The 17,837-nt window shown below is 54.2% G+C and overlaps 1 protein-coding gene across 3 annotated transcripts in view; it reads right to left on the bottom strand.

Moving 5' to 3' along the window:
• Window positions 1–4,818: 4,818 nt before the first annotated feature.
• Window positions 4,819–17,837, bottom strand: part of FAT2 (FAT atypical cadherin 2) — a 64,677-nt gene continuing 51,658 nt past the window's right edge. For 2 of the 3 annotated variants that reach the window (XM_064162030.1, XM_064162031.1), the window contains exons 19-24: window positions 15,501–16,308; window positions 14,204–14,349; window positions 11,267–11,708; window positions 8,702–8,855; window positions 7,232–7,824; window positions 4,819–6,423 (exon numbers count right to left, since the gene is read on the bottom strand). In XM_064162030.1, coding sequence (XP_064018100.1) covers window positions 5,900–6,423; window positions 7,232–7,824; window positions 8,702–8,855; window positions 11,267–11,708; window positions 14,204–14,349; window positions 15,501–16,308 — 2,667 coding nt within the window. In that variant the 3' untranslated portion in view covers window positions 4,819–5,899. The remainder of the gene's footprint in view (window positions 6,424–7,231; window positions 7,825–8,701; window positions 8,856–11,266; window positions 11,709–14,203; window positions 14,350–15,500; window positions 16,309–17,837) is intronic. The other variant, XM_064162032.1, reaches the window with a different exon arrangement.

Here is a 17,837-nt window from a genome sequence, read left to right as displayed (position 1 = left end):
GGGTCTCCAAGGGGGACTCTGCTGTGCTGTGCTGGGTGAGGCAGTGATGAGGCATTAATCAGTGGTCCTGCTACAGCTTTGGGGGCTCACCTGTCTTGGTTGGTTTTGCTCTTTTTGCAAGTGCCAGCCAAGGACAAGGGCTCAGGCAGGAGGGGGACATCTCTTGGGGAGATGGAGCCCAGTAGGTAGCTGGGGCCAAACGTGGTGCTTTTCTCACCCCTTCAGCAGCACAGGAGACCTCCCCTTCTGCTGAGGGTTTCAAATCAAGGAGTTTCAGCTTTGCTACTCTGAAGATTACCTTTTCTTCATCTGAATGCATTGTGCAAGTAAGTTTTGTGTCTTTCTGGGCTTGTCTCTCTCTGCCCCACCAAAGTTGTGCCTTGGCTTCTTAACTGCGTCCTGGGACCCAGCAGCTTGATTTATGCCTGGAGTGGAGCTACAGCTCAGACCGAAGTGCCTGGCATGTGCCAGTGGCAGCAGCGTGATGGATGCTGAGCTCTGCTGATCTGGGATCAAGGGAGCAAAAGCCAGCCCAAGCTGGAGCTGACTGGGCACCACGCCAACATCACTGCAGCTCTGCTTGTCACACTGCTGAATAATTCATGCCACTGCGGTGTGTCATGAGCAGGGCTGGCTGGGAAATCAGGGCTATCAAAAAGTGAAGCTCCTGAACTCTCTCAGAAAAACCTCTTTTTTGTATGCAGACTGCTGGAGAGTGTGGTCTATGGAGAGGGATCCGAGGCCACCTGCACCCCGAGGCAGGGGGAGCAGCTAAACACAGGCTGCATCTGCTGCTGCTTGAGGTGCTTCTGGCCAGAGAAAGTCACCATGGCTGTACCATCCTTTCTTCCAAGGCTGGGCACTGCAGCACTGTACCTGGTCTATGAGATGGATTTGCTGAGGATGCCCCTTTCTAGCTCTTACTTCACAAAGCACCATCTCATAGAATCATAGAACAGGCTGGGTCAGAAGTGACCTCCAAAGGTCATCCAGACCAACACTCTCTGCAGTCAGCAGGGTTCCTCAACTAGATCAGGTTGCCCAGAGCCCTGTGGAGCCTCACCTTTAATAGCTCCAGGGATGAGGCCTCCTTGGCACTCTGTTCCAGTGTTCCACTGCCCTCATGGTAAAGAACCTGTTCCTAACATCCATGTTTCTTTAAAACGTCTAGGGATGGTGACTCCAACACTTCCCTGGACATCCCACTCCGATGCCTTCACCCTTCTCTGCCCCGTGGCTGCCAGCTAAGGTAGCCCTAGGGAGTTAAAAGTCAACAAGTCTAAAGGAAAATGTCATCATCAGCTGTTAGTTACACCGCTTGGGACACGGGGAAGAACAATCTGGGTTCACCTTTACTGCAGGAAGCAGTGCACACTGCTGAGAAACTGAAGCACTTCTGCAGCGAGGGCCAGCAACAGCCTGGCCACCCCTGGGAAACCTGCCCTGAACCAGCTGCAGGCTGGCACACCACTTGTGCCAGGGCTCACGGCATCCCACGCTGCTAGGAGTGCCAGGGAGAGAGGGCACAAGCTGGAGCTTAGGAGCAGAAGGCAGTGACAGTGAACCTCATCTTCTCCTTTGGCCGTAAGGAAATGCTGCTCCTCCAGCAAGCCTGGGGATGGCGACCTGCCCCTCAGGGCGACCTGCCCCTGGGGATGGCGACCTGCCCCTCAGGGCGACCTGCCCCTGGGGATGGCGACCTGCTCCTCGCGGCCACCTCCCCCTCGCGGCCACCCGCTCCTCGCGGCCACCTGCCCCTCGCGGCCACCTGCTCCTCGCGGCCACCTGCCCCTCGCGGCCACCTGCCCCTCGCGGCCACCTGCCCCTCGCGGCCACCTGCCCCTCGCGGCCACCTGCCCCTCACAACGACCTGCCCCTCACGGCGACCTGCCCCTCACAACGACCTGCCCCTCACGGCGACCTGCCCCTCACGGCGACCTGCCCCTCACGGCGACCTGCCCCTCACGGCGACCTGCTCCTCACGGCGACCTGCCCCTCACGGCGACCTGCCCCTCACAACGACCTGCCCCTCACAACGACCTGCTCCTCACAACGACCTGCCCCTCACGGCGACCTGCCCCTCACGGCGACCTGCCCCTCACAACGACCTGCCCCTCACAGCGACCTGCCCCTCACAGCGACCTGCTCCTCACAACGACCTGCCCCTCACAACGACCTGCCCCTCACAGCGACCTGCCCCTCACAACGACCTGCTCCTCACAACGACCTGCCCCTCACAGCGACCTGCCCCTCACAACGACCTGCCCCTCACGGCGACCTGCCCCTCACGGCGACCTGCCCCTCACGGCGACTTGCCCCTCACGGCGACCTGCCCCTCACGGCGACCTGCCCCTCACGGCGACCTGCTCCTCACGGCGACTTGCCCCTCACGGCGACCTGCCCCTCACGGCGACTTGCCCCTCACGGCCACCTGCCCCTCACGGCCACCTGCCCCTCACAACTTCTGCCCCTCACAACTTCTGCCCCTCACGGCCACCTGCCCCTCACAATACCCTGTTAGCACGCAGAGGGGGTCAGCCTGCTGTGGGGACCTATCTATGCGTAGCTCCAGGGAACTGCAGAGCTCCCAGCAGATTGGTGGGGACAAGGGCAGCCAAACGCTCCCTCCCCGGCTTTAATTTGGGATGAGCCCCAGTTGGGGACAAGGGCAGCCAAACGCTCCCTCCTCGGCTTTAATTGGGGATGAGCTGCAGGTGTGGAGGATGTGGCTGCGCCAGGTGGTGCTCATCCCGCAGCATCACCTCTCCATGTTCAGGCAGGAGCGATCCTGCTCTACCTTTCTCAGCCCTTCTGCACGTCGAGCCCCCCTGGAGCCAGCAGGTAGGATGCTGGGGTGTCTCTGGGATGTTTTGGGGAGTGGGGTGGGTCTGTGGCTTGGGACACAGAGCTGGTGGCAGGATAAATGTTACACGGTTGGAGTGGGTGCTCGCAGCAGTATGCTGTGTGCTGCTCTGATGGGTTTTTCTTCTCCTGCTGCTCCTGCCCAGAGGCAATCCCTATCCTGGTGCCTGGCGGAGCTGCCACTGTGCTCTGTCTATAAAGTGGTTTAGGGTTGCAGGGTAACTGAGGCTAGCAGGGACCTTGGAGGTTTTATCCTCCAACGTTCTCCAGCCTGAAGCAACTCTTGGAATTACAAAAACCTCTTTTTACTCTCACACCTGCCTCAGGATCTCTCTTGTGTTCCTTTACACAACCATCTGATATCATAGAACCATAGATAACTCCTGAGCTTAGAAATGCTGTGCCAAAATTAGCAAGCGGGGATTGTGCTCTTTTAGGGTGAGAATGTTGAGAGGGATTTATGAGGAGAACCCAAAGAGGGACAATATTCAGTCCTAATCCAGGCAGGGGCTGGTTTCTGCTGAGCAGAGCTGGATCTCAAAGAAGGAAGTTGTTTTCTCTTGCAGACCTCAGGGTAATTCATCCAGCCATGGGGCTGGCTGCAGATTGTATCTGGGTTGTCTGATGAGAATGTCCCTGTGCATCCCAAATCCAATCCCCCTTCCCCAGTTTTGATGCCACAGAGGGTGTGGATAGCACCTTCCCTCTCGTCTGTTGGTGGTCTCAGGGCAATCCCTGGCTAGCCAATCTCTGCCACAGACAGCAGGAGCTCAGTGTTTGCCCAATTCTGAGCTGGGGAGTTACATCTGTTCAGAGAACATCTACTACAGGAGTGTCCTTCACCTGTCACGTGGGGCTGGCCCTGAGGGATCACAGAATCATGGAGTGGTCTGGAGGGGATCTTTAAAGGTCACCTAGTCCAACCCCCCTGCAGTGAACAAGAGCATCTTCAGCCAGACTGAAATTAACTCAGGATTCCCTTTGGGGGTGAAGGTTACAAAGCTGAGGGCTGCTGGAGCAGGCTGGGTCCAGTGAGGCACTGCCCATGACTAGGCTGGTCCTCTCTCCTTGGACACTGTTGGGGTCACTTGGTCTATGCAGCACTTTGCCCCCTGGTCCTCCCTTTGCCATCTCGGTGGTGACAGCTAGTGACATCAGGGCTCTCAGAGCATTGTGAGCTCAGGTGATGTCATTAGCTGTTGCTGTGGAAACTCTCAGATGAGTCCCAGAGAGCTCTCCAGTTGGCAGAAAGCCCTTCCAGAGGAGGCTGCCTGGCATGTAGGGGTGAGTGACAGTGGCACCAAGCCTGGGCTCTGGTGAAAAAGGGTCTGCCGAAGTGCAAGAGAGCTTTGGGGGGCAGCACAGGCAGCACTGTGGGGAGCTGGGGGCCTGCTGTGTGCTGGAGGAGCAGCAAACAACTCTGATGCCAGACTGATGCTTGGGCAGGGCCATGGGGCTGCAGGCAGTGTCTGTGGGTGCTGGAGCAGGCTGCTGTGTCCCAGAGAGCCTGTGCTGAGCATTTTGGGAACCTCTCTGCACATATGCTTAAGTCAAGTGTGCTTTCCAGGTTAACCAGGTGATAGTCATCTCCACAGGAGCTGTGGGTTTCCTTTCAGAGATGAGATGAGTTTCTGTGTTCCCAGGTGTGTTTGATTTGGGCTGGGAATCAAAGAAGGGCTTGGATTTGGGTCCTTTGCTTCCAAGCTGGCAGATATGAGAGGCTTGTGCCTTCTCAAAGCAAGGCAAGCCTCTGTGGGTCTGCTTCCTTCCTCTGGCCCTTAGAGGGTCCTCAAAGATGTGCTGAATTTGCTGTCTCTGTACTTATCTGGAGATTCAAGAGACTGTTGAGGTGCTGGAGGGTCCAAAATAAGCTGTTCCTCCCTGGGCTGCCCTTAGCTGGAGCTAGGCAGGGGTATCCTATCTACAAGGGGACCCTTGAGTTACTGAAAAATCATAATAGTAAAAAAATCCAAACTCTTTTAATAGTTTCCAAAAATCAATGACAAAAAAAAGTTACATCAGCCAACCAACCAAAGGAAACCTCTCAGGAAGGAACACTACACTTCTGAGCACAAGGTCACGCAGGCCAACCCACTCTCCCTAGCCTCAGTGCCCCGTCTCGGGTGCATGCCACGCAGTGCTGGCCAGTCTTTGTGGGACACTCTGGGGAGCCCCAGCTGGGTGGCAGGACCACGTTCCACTGTGCTCACCACGGGGCCATGTCAGCGACACGTCTGCACTCGCATTCTTGGCACAGGGCCTCCCTCAGAGCCACAAGCACAGCCCAGCTGGGCAGGGGTCCTGCTTTGCTGCTAGCTGTGCTGGTTTGAGTCTGTGGGTGGTTGTTGGTGTGCTGAAGCTTGTTGCTTTGTTGTTCCTTGGTTTTTTTTCTATAGAAATGAGCTTCTTTTTTTTTTTCCCCTTGGATTTCTGTCAGCCAAGTTAGGGACATGCTGGTGGGACCAGCTGCATTCCCTCATCTCCCTGCCTGCATGGGGAAGCAGACACGGAAGGGGGTTTGCACCAGCTGATCCATTCCACTGGGCAAACTGTTGGCTTGATGCAAGCCCTCAGAGCCAGAGCAGGGGCAGGGAGCCTCTGGAGCCCACCTGGGGCGCTCCCAGGCTGTGCATTGCTGGTCCTTTCACACTTTCACCAGCGTGCTTGCAGTGCTTGCCTTGCTTCTCCTCCTTTTCCTCCCTGTGACCAGAGAGCCCGGGGTGGGAGAAGGCAGCCTGCTGCAGTGCTGCACAGTCTCCGAGGAAGTCCCCTTGGCAAAGAGGCAGATGTGTCATTGGCATCCCACGAGCATCCTCTGTGTCCTGGCAGCGGCTGGAGCATTTCCCCTCCATCTGCAGCAAGAACACCATGGAGGGAAGTGGGGGGAAAGATCCAGCCGAATTACAACCCAGCTGTGCAGGAGGAGATGCTGGAAGCTGTGGCAGGGCGAACACATAAGCCTCCCTTCGATGGCACTGCCAGCCCCCTGCACACCCTTCTGGAGATGTGCTTCTCGTCTCGACAGCGAGTCCCCCCGTTAAAACATCACCTCCTCGCAGCTCCCATAGTCACTCTCCACCATGTCAGAGCCCTCGTAGTTGGGGGGTGGAAGGGGCTGGGCTCGGATGCTGGGCTGGTGGCCCAGCTCACAATCTGCATAGGAGGGCTGGGCCACGCTCAGACGCATGCTGACCCGCTTGTACCCGGGGTCAGGCTGGTAGGGGATACCCTCGCCCTGCACCAGCTGGGCTGGGTAGTAGCTGATGGCCGTGTATTCGTTCTGGCACTGGGAAGCTCCCATGTCCAGTGGCAAGAAGTCCTCCAGGTTCTGGTTGCTGTAGCGGGGGGGGATGGGCGCCCGCTTGTTGCTCTGGTCCAGGGGGAAGGGGAAGCCCCCGTAAAGGGCCACTGGCTCTGCGTCCGTCGGCGGAGGGGGCGGTGGGGGCAAAGGAGGGTGGGAGGAGGATGCAGGGGGGCTTTGGATGATCTCATAGTGGGAGTATTCCTGGACGTCTGATGACAGGTACCGGGGAGGCCAGTAGGTTGTTTCTGCTGGGTAGACTGGAATAAAACAGAGCTGTGTTAGGTGCAGTTCAGGCTGCTGCTTTTCCTCGCCCTCCCACCTATTGTTTCTCTGAGCCTGCAGCAGATGTAGCAGACCAGGGAAGGAAGGAGATGTGTGGACAGGGGAGTTGTCTTTGCCGCTTTGGGAACTGAGGAGAGCTGAGGGTACCCCTGGCTCTGCTGAGGCAGTGTTTCCACTGGCCTTCAGACATCCACTACTCTAGCACCCAAAGCACACGCTGCATCCCACTATTTGATTGCAAGTTTCTTTGTGATGAAGGAACAAGGGCAGAGCAAGCAAGCTGCTGAATCTCTCCCTTTCCCCGCATTTACTCTGCTGGAGTCCCTTCTGCCAGTGCACTTTGGTAACAAACTCATGCATGGAGAGAAAGCAGCAATCTTGCTCTCTGGAGCCATGCAAGACATTTCCCTGGGGGTGTGATCCCTCTGCCTGGGAGCATTGATGCAAAGGCCTCCACTAAAACTCACAGTGACTTTTAGGACCTTCATCTTTTCCCCCTTAGCCTCACTGTACTCTTCTACAAGGTCTTTTGACCCAGGATGTGTTGGACTCCAGGCTATGTATTAATGACTGGTCAGGTATAAGACTGAAAAGGTTAAAGCAGAAAACTGGGATGTACTGGTGAGCAGGGAGGGAGGAGCCAATAAAAGACCTGCAGCAGGGCTTGGGCACCATCTGCCCTTGCTTAGCTCGGCTTTGGGCAGCACTGTTGGCCCTTTGTGTCTGTAAACCCACAAGGGGAAGAGTGATGTGTAAGAGCAAGAAAAAGCTGTGACTACTGACCCATCTCCTCCCTGGCCCAAGTGCACTTGATGAAGGATTCGTTGTCAGAGTTGGAGGGGGGTGCAGCGGGGGGCAGGTTGGGTGCCACGCTGCACACGATGGTGCCCCTGTGCTTTGGGGCATTGGCTGAATTGAAGGTAACGAACTCGGGGGTGCTGGTGGGTTTGCGCTGCTCCGGCGTGGCCCGGTCCAGGTTGTTGTGTGCTGTGTCACTAAGGATGTTGAGCTCGATGGGTGGCACGGCTTGGGTGCCTACACCCACGCTCTTGGAGAACTCACTCTTGGAGAGCAGGTCGGGGTCCTCCCTGGCCACGGGCTTGTGAGCCTTGGCCCGGTGGCGGTAGCGCTTGCGGATGAGCACAAAGGCCACGACCAGGATGGCCACCCCCAGCACGCCGGCAACGATCTCCGCTATCTCCTCGGGGCCCAGCGCCCACTGCGTGGGCACGATGGCAGGGGTGATGATGGGCTGTGTGCAGTAGTGCCCCTGGTAGTCTGAAGGGCAGATGCAGCGGATGGAGCCCTGGCTGCTCACGCAGCGCCCGTCATTTCGGCAAGGGTTTTCTTGGCACTCCTCAGCCAGCTTCTCACACCTGTGAGGAGGGAAGGATGGGAACAACCACCATCAGCCTGGGGTTGCAGCTAAAGCTGCAGCATCCTAGTCAAGGCTCTGACTTAGAATCATAGAATGGTTTAGATTGGAAAGGACCTTAAAGATCATCTAGTTCAAACCCACCTGCCGTGGGCAGGGACAACTTCCACCAGACCAGGTTGCTCAAGACCCTGTTCAACCTGGCCCAGTATCTGCTGCTGGAGCAGGTTGCTCAAAGTTTCATCCAGCCACGGCCGAAAGCTTTGTGACACAATTTCAGGCCGTTTCCTGAATAGCTGATACCACCTGATATTAGGGAGAAGAGCCTGACCCCCACTTCACTGCAGCCTCCTTTCAGGTAGTTGTAGAGAGACAGAGTGTCTCAAAATCAGGTTGAGTTGGATGAATTGTGGCTGTGAGCTGGGACAGAAATTCCCCTGGGCAGAAACAGCCACTTTAGCACCCAGCTACTGAAGGAAGAGGCAGTTGACACAGTGTCCTCTCAGCCTTGGGGCATCCTCCTACCACCTAGGGCAGCGCTGCTCGAGTGCCTCCAGCACAGCCAAGCTCAGCTCTCACTGCGGGCTGGAGCAGCCTGTGGGAAGAAACTCTCACCTCGCAAGGAGAAGCTTTGAAGCTTCACCAAGCTCCTCCCTGGGAGGAGATGGGCACGGAGGAGCAGTGTCCACACGATGGCAGAGCTCTTTCTGTCCTAGTCTGCTCAGCTCTGCCTTCCCACGCTTCCCTGCCCCAGTGCTCAGGGATGTGCGACTTGCAACAAAGTCCAGAGCGCCTGGAACTGGTGAGCTCCGGGAATGTGCAGTGCCCGCTGGTAGAGAGCCTGTTTTCAGCCCACCTGAAGCCTTCCCGGACCTTACCTTTCGCCCAGATACCAGTCAGGGCAGTGGCAGGAGTAGCCGGCGGCAGAGAGGGTGCAGGTTCCCCCGTGGAGACAGGGCTTGGAGTCGCAGGGACTGTCCCCCAGCTCACAGTGCTCACCAGAAAATAGCCCGGGGCAGATACAGGTGTAGCCTGCAGAGGCGAGAGAGTGCCATGAAGAGACTGTATCCATATGGAAAAACCAGCAAGAACAGGCAGGAGCAGTGCCTGGTGCTGATGGCGCCTGAGACGGCTGAGTCTGGCCACCTAATCACAGGTACTTGCTGCTTCAGAGGTGCTGTGGAGCACTCATGGGAGGCAATGCAGTGGCAGTAGAGAGCTATTTAAGCAACAAATCAAGCCTGTCCTCTATTGATACGGACAGACCCTTCTCCTGCCAGGGATGCACTCAAGGCACAGCTTTATTGCAGGGAGAAGCTGGGGGACAAATTTGGGTTCAAGGAAGAGGAGCCTGGCTGGCTGATTCACAGTTTCTGACTCTGCTAAACGCAGTCGTCTGTAACTTACTGTTCTCTGAAGCCTTTGGTCCTGCAGGTTCTTGTGGTATGAGGCTCCTGTCTCAACACGTCGGGTTTCTCTTGCCTGGGGGATGTGTCTGCTCGCAGCCAGTGAGAAACCTGACCTGGCTGGGGACTCGGAGGGGCTGCAGCTGTTTGTGTTTGTGGCCACTGCTTAGCGTAGCCCTAAGCGTGGGAACGTCCCTGGCTGTACTGGGCTAGTCACACATCTGGTGGTGCCATGCGGGAAGTTCAGAGCTTCTACCTCGCAGCACGCCTGAGAAGTGTTTGCTGCTCATCCACAAGGGGAACGTCTCTGTTGCAGAGCAGAGGGGGAAGCAAGGCAGACCTGTTTCTACACGTGTGCCAGTGGCTGCGCTGCAGCCGTGTGCCGAGTCTCCTGCAGCAGGTGCCGGGCATTGCCTGCGGGGCTGAGTGTGCCCAGGCACAGTGTTCCTGGCTGTGGGAAGTTTACACGTGTGTGCAGCTGAGGTCCCTGGCGCGGTGGCTGGTCTGGCTCTGACCCTTTCTGTGCCGCACATATGGGTTCCCAGGCAGCCACGTCGCTTTCCTGGGCTCGCCGGCACAGACCTGCCTGTGCCTGTGCAGGTAATCCCATGCCTGAGAGCCCTGGGCAGAGCTTTGCATAAACTGACATTGCATGCCCGTGGTCTTCAGAGTGGAGCTGAAGGAAGCCCAGGACAGCCTCACAAACTAAAAGTCCCTTGAGCAGCCCTTTCCCTGCAGCAGTGTCTGGTGCGTTTCTGCTTGGGGCTATGTCCCAAAAGCTCTTTCTTGGGCAGCTGGGCCCTTTGCAGGAGAAGGTGATAATCATCTTGGAAGGAAACTGTGGGAAAGGCCCTGCATGATTAGTAGATTATTAATGAGGGAGTGATTTTTTTCCTCCTCCCCCTCCTGCTTTAAGCTCTCTGTAAAGCAAGCAGGTGATGCTTTGACTTAGAGCAGAGATGAGTTTTCACTCCATGGGCTTTGAGCCCCTTCCAGCCTAGCCAGAGGGTCTGAGGGGTAAGGCTGAAGCAGGAGTGCCAGCTAGGCTAACTGTAAGGGACAGATGTCAAACAAGTTCACCTGACTAGGCAGCTGCTGAGATGCTGGGCTGGGAATCTTGTTCCCAGAGGCTGCGGGCAGGGCAGGAGGAGGTGTGCTCTCTCCTCTGTCCTCGCTTGCTCGCCCAGGCAGGGTGTGAGTTTTGGCAATGGCCCCAAAGAGCAGAGCTGCAGGAGGAGCTTCAGTCCCACACAGCAGCCTGGAAAGCACCTCTCTGCCCCAGGGAAGGGTCAAAGTGCAGATAGGAACTGTTCGGATAGATGGGATGTTAGGCTGACCTGTGAGAGGATGGCTGTGGGGCAATGACACAAGAGTGGACGCCTCTGGGAGCAGTTCCTTCCTCAGGGTCACTGCAAAGCAGCCCTGTGCCTGTGAGACAGCTTGCTGTGGGAAGACCCTCTGAGGGGAGGAATGGGGCAGTGGTGAGTGTCTTGGGCAAAGCCTGGTGTCAAACCTCTTTTGAGCATGTGCACTTCATGTTAGCATGAGACTTTTGGATCTGAGCTTATGGTTTTCCCATATTCTTTCCCATAGCCCTGAGGAGTCACTGACTGCAGTGGGAATAGACCAGATTTTGGCATGTTTCTGCCCAGATACCATCACTACCTGATCCTCTCTTGCTTGATTCTAACCTTGATAATGGCTCCTTAAGCAAAGAGGATGTAGCAGGGTGGGTGGAATTTCTATTTGCATTTGAGTTTTTGGCAGTGCTGTGCTCTTCTAGGTCTTGCACACTCCTTAGAAAACACCCTCCTGCCCTCCAGGCCATGGTCTCCTAGTGAGAGCTAGGATGATGATCTCACACCCCTTAGCTGTTGCTGCACTGAGTCAGCTCTCAGTTGTGATCCCTCAAAATGGGGGACCCCTGAATCTCCTCTGGAGGAGCTCCTCAGTATAGGGATGAATGAAAAGGTTGCATCTTCCCCTCCCCTCCCTGCTTATTCCTCTCCCATTGCTCGGGGTGGGATGTTCACATACCTCCTCCATGAGTTTCGGAGCACATCCCATTGTTGAGGCAGGGGTTGCTGCTGCAGGCACCGGTGGGGGAGCAGCACTGCTTTATCCCCACCTCCTCCACGACTTCCTTTGATTGCCCTTTCCCGGGCAGGAGAATCACTTCTCTGCCGTTGATTGCAACCACATCCAGGCATCCTCTGAACCCCCAGGTGACTCTCTGGGACTGGAGTGGCTGTCGGAGGCCACCAAAAAGCAGGTCTCGTCTACCCTGGGAGACATTACAGGTCCGTGGCAGTTGCAGAGAGGCATTTCCGAGGCCGTCGACGAGCAGGCGGACAGAAGTGTTCTTCACCTCCAGGAAGATTGAGTGCCACTCACCATCACTCACAGAACGTGAGGAGGAGAGGTTCCCGGTGTAGCTACCCTTGCAGCTGTACCCAAGCTGAGGGACTCCATTAACCATCTGCAAAACATGGCCCAGAACTCATGGTTAGCTGTGACACAGGTGGCTGCTGTTCACAGAGGCTTTCAGCACTTCTGATGCTTGTTCCCCTCCTTGCCTAAGCACTGAGAGTTGATATAAGTCCCAGCTTTCAGACTGCAGAAGTTATCAGGTAGGCAAATGCAGCCCCTTTCACCCACGTTTAGCTATAAAGGGCTCAGTTAAAGCCTGTTGAAGTGACTGCAGCCCCCCTTAGTTTGCAGTGCACCTTCATACCTCTGGCACAGTTTCACCAGTGGTTATTCCCTGCAACCTTTGACTAGTGTATGGAGGGAAGTTCATCTTTCCATTAACAGGGTGCAGGGCTATACTCCTGATGTGATCATACTGCTAATGCTGCTCATATTCTCTCCTCCCTTCTTGAGCCTAATCAGAGCCCTGGTATTCAGACTATACACAACTCCATCACCAGTCACAGATGGACTCTTGCTCTGGGCAACATGGCCTTTATTCTGTTTTCACTGTCTCATTAGTGGTGGAGAAAGTGCTGGAGAAGTTGCCCCTTTGGCATGGGTGAGGGCGCTGAAAGGACCTTGTTGAGAAGGACTACTGGCAGCTTTCTCTGGAGGAGGCAAGGAGAAATTGGGAGGCAGAGAAAGGAGTTACTGTTGTACCCAGCTCCTAAGCAGCACACTGGAAAACCAGGCCAAAGATGCTGATAGGTGTTGCAATCTGATCCTTGGTCTCCAGTAGATGGGAGGGAGACAAGACAGTGAGCTGCTAAAAGTGAACCATACCAGTGTCTCCTGTGTTGAGCTGGGATGTCAGAAATTCCTATTTGTGACCCAGGATTCTTACTTAAAACTCACATGGAGGGAGGAGAAAGGATTAAATCCCTTTCACCTTTTCCTCCTCAGTGCTTTGTTTGTAAAACCTCACTCACAAAAGCCAAGAGCCTATGGAGAAGGAGAAAAGAGATGGAACAAAACATTCATGGGAAACCCGCAGAGCTTGCCATACAACATCAGGTTTAGGCTGGAGGTTGGGAAGAAGTTATTGCCAGAGAGAGTGATTGGCATTGGAATGGGCTGCCTGGGGAGGTGGTGGAGTCCCCATTCCTGTAGGTGTTTAAGAGGAGGATGATGAATGGGGCACTTAGTGCCATGGTTTAGGTAATGAGAAGAGTTAGGTGATAGGTTGGACTCGATGATCTCAGAGGTCTTTTTCAACCTGGTTCATTCTGTGATTCTGTGCTGGACTCTTGCTGAACCTCCCCAGAGCTGGGGCAGAAGGCTAGAGACCCTTCTCGAGCAGCTCAGTTTGTCCCATCAGCTCCTTACAATGCAGCTTCATGTCATTCTTGGAGATAGGTACAGGACATACGGATGATGTGTCTCTGCTCTTACTCATTTGGAGCTATGTCTGTGGCAGCAGGAGCTTGCAATATATACTATAAGCAGGTCCCTGGGCGTTGGCTGCTGTGCAGCTTTCTCTGTGTGGGTCTTTTCCAAAAGTGGAAAAAAAGTATTACAAAACAGGAAAATAGGGTGGTGAAAGGATGAGAGAATTCATGGGCAGGTTTCAGTGTGTAGACCTCAATGCCATTAGTCTGAGGGACAGATCTCTGTAAGCTGAGAAGTATGTCCTGTGATCTTGGTCTCCCCTTAGTCCAAATTTAATTGATGAAGAATATACAAGCCCCCTATTCTTTGGTAATCTGCTGCTTTCCTTCTGCTGGCAGTGTGAAAAAGGGAGATGATCTTTGAGTACTGTGTTGATTCAGTGTGTAACCAAGGGAAAGAGAGAGATCAGACAAATGATCCTGGCTCTGCAGGTGCCTGAAACACTGAAGCCACCCAAAGAAAGTGGTTGAAAAGAGGAAGAGGTTGAGAAATGCAGCATTTAAGACTGGTGCTTTGTCTGTTCTGTCCATGACTGTGAAGGACCTTTAGTTTGAGGTCTATTTGATGAGATGTGTGGCCTGACTGGCATATGTGGTGCAGGCTGCTGATATTCCACCTGTGCCCTCCTCATCTCCATATCCTGTTATCCCAATCATAATGTGGTCTGGCAAACAATTTGTGTGCTCAGTGGGAGCCTGACTCCACTCCTGAAGTCTGGGGGGGGAAGTCCTCCCTTTGCTACAGTGGAAGCAGCCTGGTCTGTGGAGAATTCCACCAGGGGAATTCTTCACCCTGAGAGGTGTGGTGAGAGAGATGGAGAAGCAGGCCATAAGGAAAGAAGTTGATGCAGACACATGATATAGGTGAAAGCTGCCTTCACACCAGAGACAAGCACATGCACCCACAGATGTAAAAACCAGCTTAGGAGGTGTGGCTGCAGCAGCTGCCAGGCTCTGCTTGGCTCTTGCTTTTGGTCTTCCCAAGACTGGATTTTAGCTCCATGAATTACTAAGGGTACACATTATTGCATCTTCTTTCTGCCCTTCCCTGAAAGACTGAGTTGTTTGGGTTGTCTCACACCAGAAAGCAATCCCTGTGCATCCCAACACATACCTCCAGCGTGGCATGGTCAGTCCCGTTGGCATGGAACACGACCGCATGCAGCTGGTGAGTCTTCAGGCGGAAGTGCATGTGCCAGGAGCCCGTCTGTGAGTGCTGGTACCAAATGTAGCTGTGGCCCCCGAACCTCACAGCTGTTCCTGGGAGGAAAGGGAGCAAAAGGTCTTTGTCACACGCTGAGACTATGACCTGTACCAAGCCTTGCCACTTTTCCCAGGCTGTCACCATGGCTGTCCAGTAACAGTTCTACCCGTGGCAACCCATGTAGTGCCACTCTACACCTCCCATAGCTGCCTGTGAGGAGCTCCCAGTGTTTCTTATTTGTACCCAGCTGTAAACCAACCCTTCAAAAGCAGCCTGGCTTGTTCTGTCCTTCAAGATCCCCTCAGTGTGGTCTACAAAATCCTTGCATTTGTTCATTCTTAATAAGTTTTTATATAAAACAGTGTTATTCTCCTACTATTCCTGCCGGAGTGATGCTAACCTGCACCCCTGCTCCTTCCATTCATTTCAAGTGTGCTGGAGTGAACAAATGTGGTTTATTTGGCCTTTGTCACATTTAGCAGTTGATCTGTTGAGTCTAAGATCAACTCGAGCTCAGAGACTGGAATTCTGTCCACTGAGTTTCATTACCTGCTAGGTAGAAGTGACTTTTCCCAAGGAGATGGATAGATGTTGCTGCTATTTACTGCTACAGGAGATTAATGAAAACAAAAAAGACTTTGTGAAGCTTCCAAGCTCTTCAGAATGTGGATTTGGCTTTGAAATCTCAAGCAGAGTTGGTTGGTTGTTGGGTAACCTAATTCTATGGAAATTCCAGGTGCTTTAGAGTGTGCTGAAGGCAAACACAATATGCCCAGGTTTGTAGGGTGGGACATGTACCTTAAGAGGAAAGGCTGAGAGCCCTGGGGCTGTTTAAGCTGGAGAGGAGAAGACTGAGAGGGCCTCTAATCAATGTCTATCAATATCTGAGGGCTGAGGGTCAGGAAGTAAGGGACAGGGACAGCCTCTGCTCACTTGTGCCCTAAGATAGGACAAGGGGCAATGGATGGAAACCACAGCACAGGAAGTTCCACCTCAACATGAGCAAGAACCTCATACTGTAAGAGTCACAGAGCACTGGAACAGGCTCCCCAGGAAGGCAGCCCCACCTGGATGTGTTCCTGAGTGACCTGCACTAGCTTCTCTGGTCCTGCTCTGGCAGGGGAGGTTGTACTCTTTGATCTCCAGAGGTCGCTTCCAACCCCTTGCATCCTGTGCTCCTGTGACACTACAAGGGAGGATTGCTCACCATTGCAAGAACAGATTTGCTCCAGGCTGTGCCGCGGGGTGAGGACGCTGAGCCGGGCAGTGCTGTAAGTAGACATCATGCCCGGATCCATCCGGATGGTCTCCTTGCAGACGCGGTGGGCACAGTCTGCCCCGTGGCAGGGCACGTGAATCGCTTTCTTCATCCGGAGGCCGACCAGCTGGTCCATCTCCCCGGCTGATACAGCGATCTTACTGGCGAGGACCCGAGGCTCATACAAGGAGCCGTGTGGCTCTCCCACAGCCAGGAGCAAATCCACTCCGTCAGAGGCGGCTGCAGGCTGCAGGCTGGCCATGTGGATGTTCTGGCGCCGGGTGACGAGGATGTTTCCCAGGAATCTCTGCAAGTTCCGCCAGTGATCTCCCACAAACTCCTCAGGAGAGAGGTGGCGGAAGTGTAGCACCACTGCCTTGTCCAAGGCCTCCTGCGTGAAGCACCACACGTGGACGTTGACGTTGGTGGTGGCTGTGAAGGTGCCGTCGCTGACTGTCACGTTCAGAAGGTAATGGCCATGGGGAAGCTTGTCCCCAGCAATGATCTTCCCATCTGCAGCTCCAATGGAAAAAAGCCCCTCCTGGGGCATTTCTGCCACCAAAGTGTACAACAGTGTGTCATGGGGGTCTCGGTCTGTGGCGTGGATCTTGCCCAGAACACCACCTCGGAAGGCTTCCTCGTTGGTGGTGATGAAGATTTCCAGGGGAAGGGCTGAGGGCGCATACTGGCTCTGCTCAGTCACTTGGATATTTATGAATGCAGAAGAGGACAGGGGAGGGATGCCACTGTCAGAGACCTGTCAAGGAAAACAGAAGGATCCATTATTGCCAAGTGCTAACTTACTGCCACCTCACCTGACTAGATGGGCTGAGGAGGTCTTGCAGAGGGGAGTGCCTCATGATAGAATCAACCAGGTTGGAAGAGACCTCCAAGATCATCCAGGCCAACCTAGCACCCAGCCCTGTCCAACCAACCAGACCATGGCACTAAATGCCTCAGACAGGTGTTTTTTGGGTGTTTTTGTTTTTTTTTAAACACCTCCTGGGATGACAACTCCACCACCTCCCTGGGCAGCCTATTCCAATGCCAATCACTCTCTCTGCCAGCAACTTCCTCCTAACATCCAGCCTAGACCTCCTCCGGCACAACTTGAGACTGTGTCCCCTTGTTCTGTTGCTGGTTACCTGGTAGAAGAGACCACCCCCACCTGGCTACAGCTTCCCTTCAGGTAGTTGCAGACAGCAATGAGGTCTGCCCTGAGCCTCCTCTTCTGCAGGCTGCACACTCCCAGCTCCCTCAGCCTCTCCTCACAGGGCTGTGTTCCAGGCCCCTCACCAGCTTTGTCACCCTTCTCTGGATACGTTCCAGTACTTCAGCATCTCTTGAATGGAGGAGCCCAGAACTTGTGTGTAGCAATGTGTGTAAGCTGTCAGGGAGTGGGTTAGGAATAAAGAAAGAATGGAGAAAGGGATGTCAGCCTTTGCCTGGAGATGGCTCCAGATGTGCTTTCTGGCATGCAGTTCACATCTACATAAACTACAGCACAGGAAGTTCCACCTCAAGATGAAGAAGAAATTTATGGCAAGAGTCATGGAGAACCAGAACAGGCTCCCCAGAGAGGTTGTGGAGTCTCCTTCTCTGCAGACTTTCAAGACCTGTCTGGATGCATTCCTGTGTGACCTGTGCTAGATTTTATGTTCCTGCTCTGGCAGGGGGGTTGGACTTGATCTCTTTGGGTCCCTTCCAACCCCTAACATGGACTGGATAGCCTTTTGAGGTCCTTTCCAACCCCAAACTTCCTGTGATGGAGACTGTTTGAAACCTTCTGTCAGCAATGGTGTTGTGCTCATCAGCAGCTGAGGCACACGTAGGTGGCTCTGGCTTCCTTGAGGTTTAAGCATTTCCAGAGATGGTGTCAGTCTTTGAGGTTCTATGTCTAACTGAGCCTACACAGTTCTAAAGCAGCTGCATGCATCAAACCATTTGCTCACCTTCCTGGCTGTTGGAGCCTGTGTCCCACCTCTGACAATGTCTATAAGTCGAGGAGCCTCAGAACAGCAAAATGTGAATAATCAGCTCACAGGATGAGTTTCTCCCTAATCTTAGGCAGTTAGTGGTTGTGGTTTTTAATTCAATAGTACCTGACTTTGAGAACAAGGAGCATTAACACAGCAGAAGGTGCTTTGTGTGGTATTATCCTGTTGTTTGTAAAGGACTATCCCTGCTGATAACGCTGAATATTAATGAATTCACTCTGCAACAACAGCAATCCTCTGTGAAGAGAACTTCAACCACTTCTTAAGTGACAAGGATGCTTGCAGAAAG

This window comes from Pogoniulus pusillus, chromosome 22 (genome assembly GCF_015220805.1).
Source record: "Pogoniulus pusillus isolate bPogPus1 chromosome 22, bPogPus1.pri, whole genome shotgun sequence".
NCBI classification, from domain to species: Eukaryota; Metazoa; Chordata; class Aves; order Piciformes; family Lybiidae; genus Pogoniulus; species Pogoniulus pusillus.
Note: the sequence above shows the minus strand (reverse complement) of the source record. Positions and strands in the feature narration are given on the sequence as shown.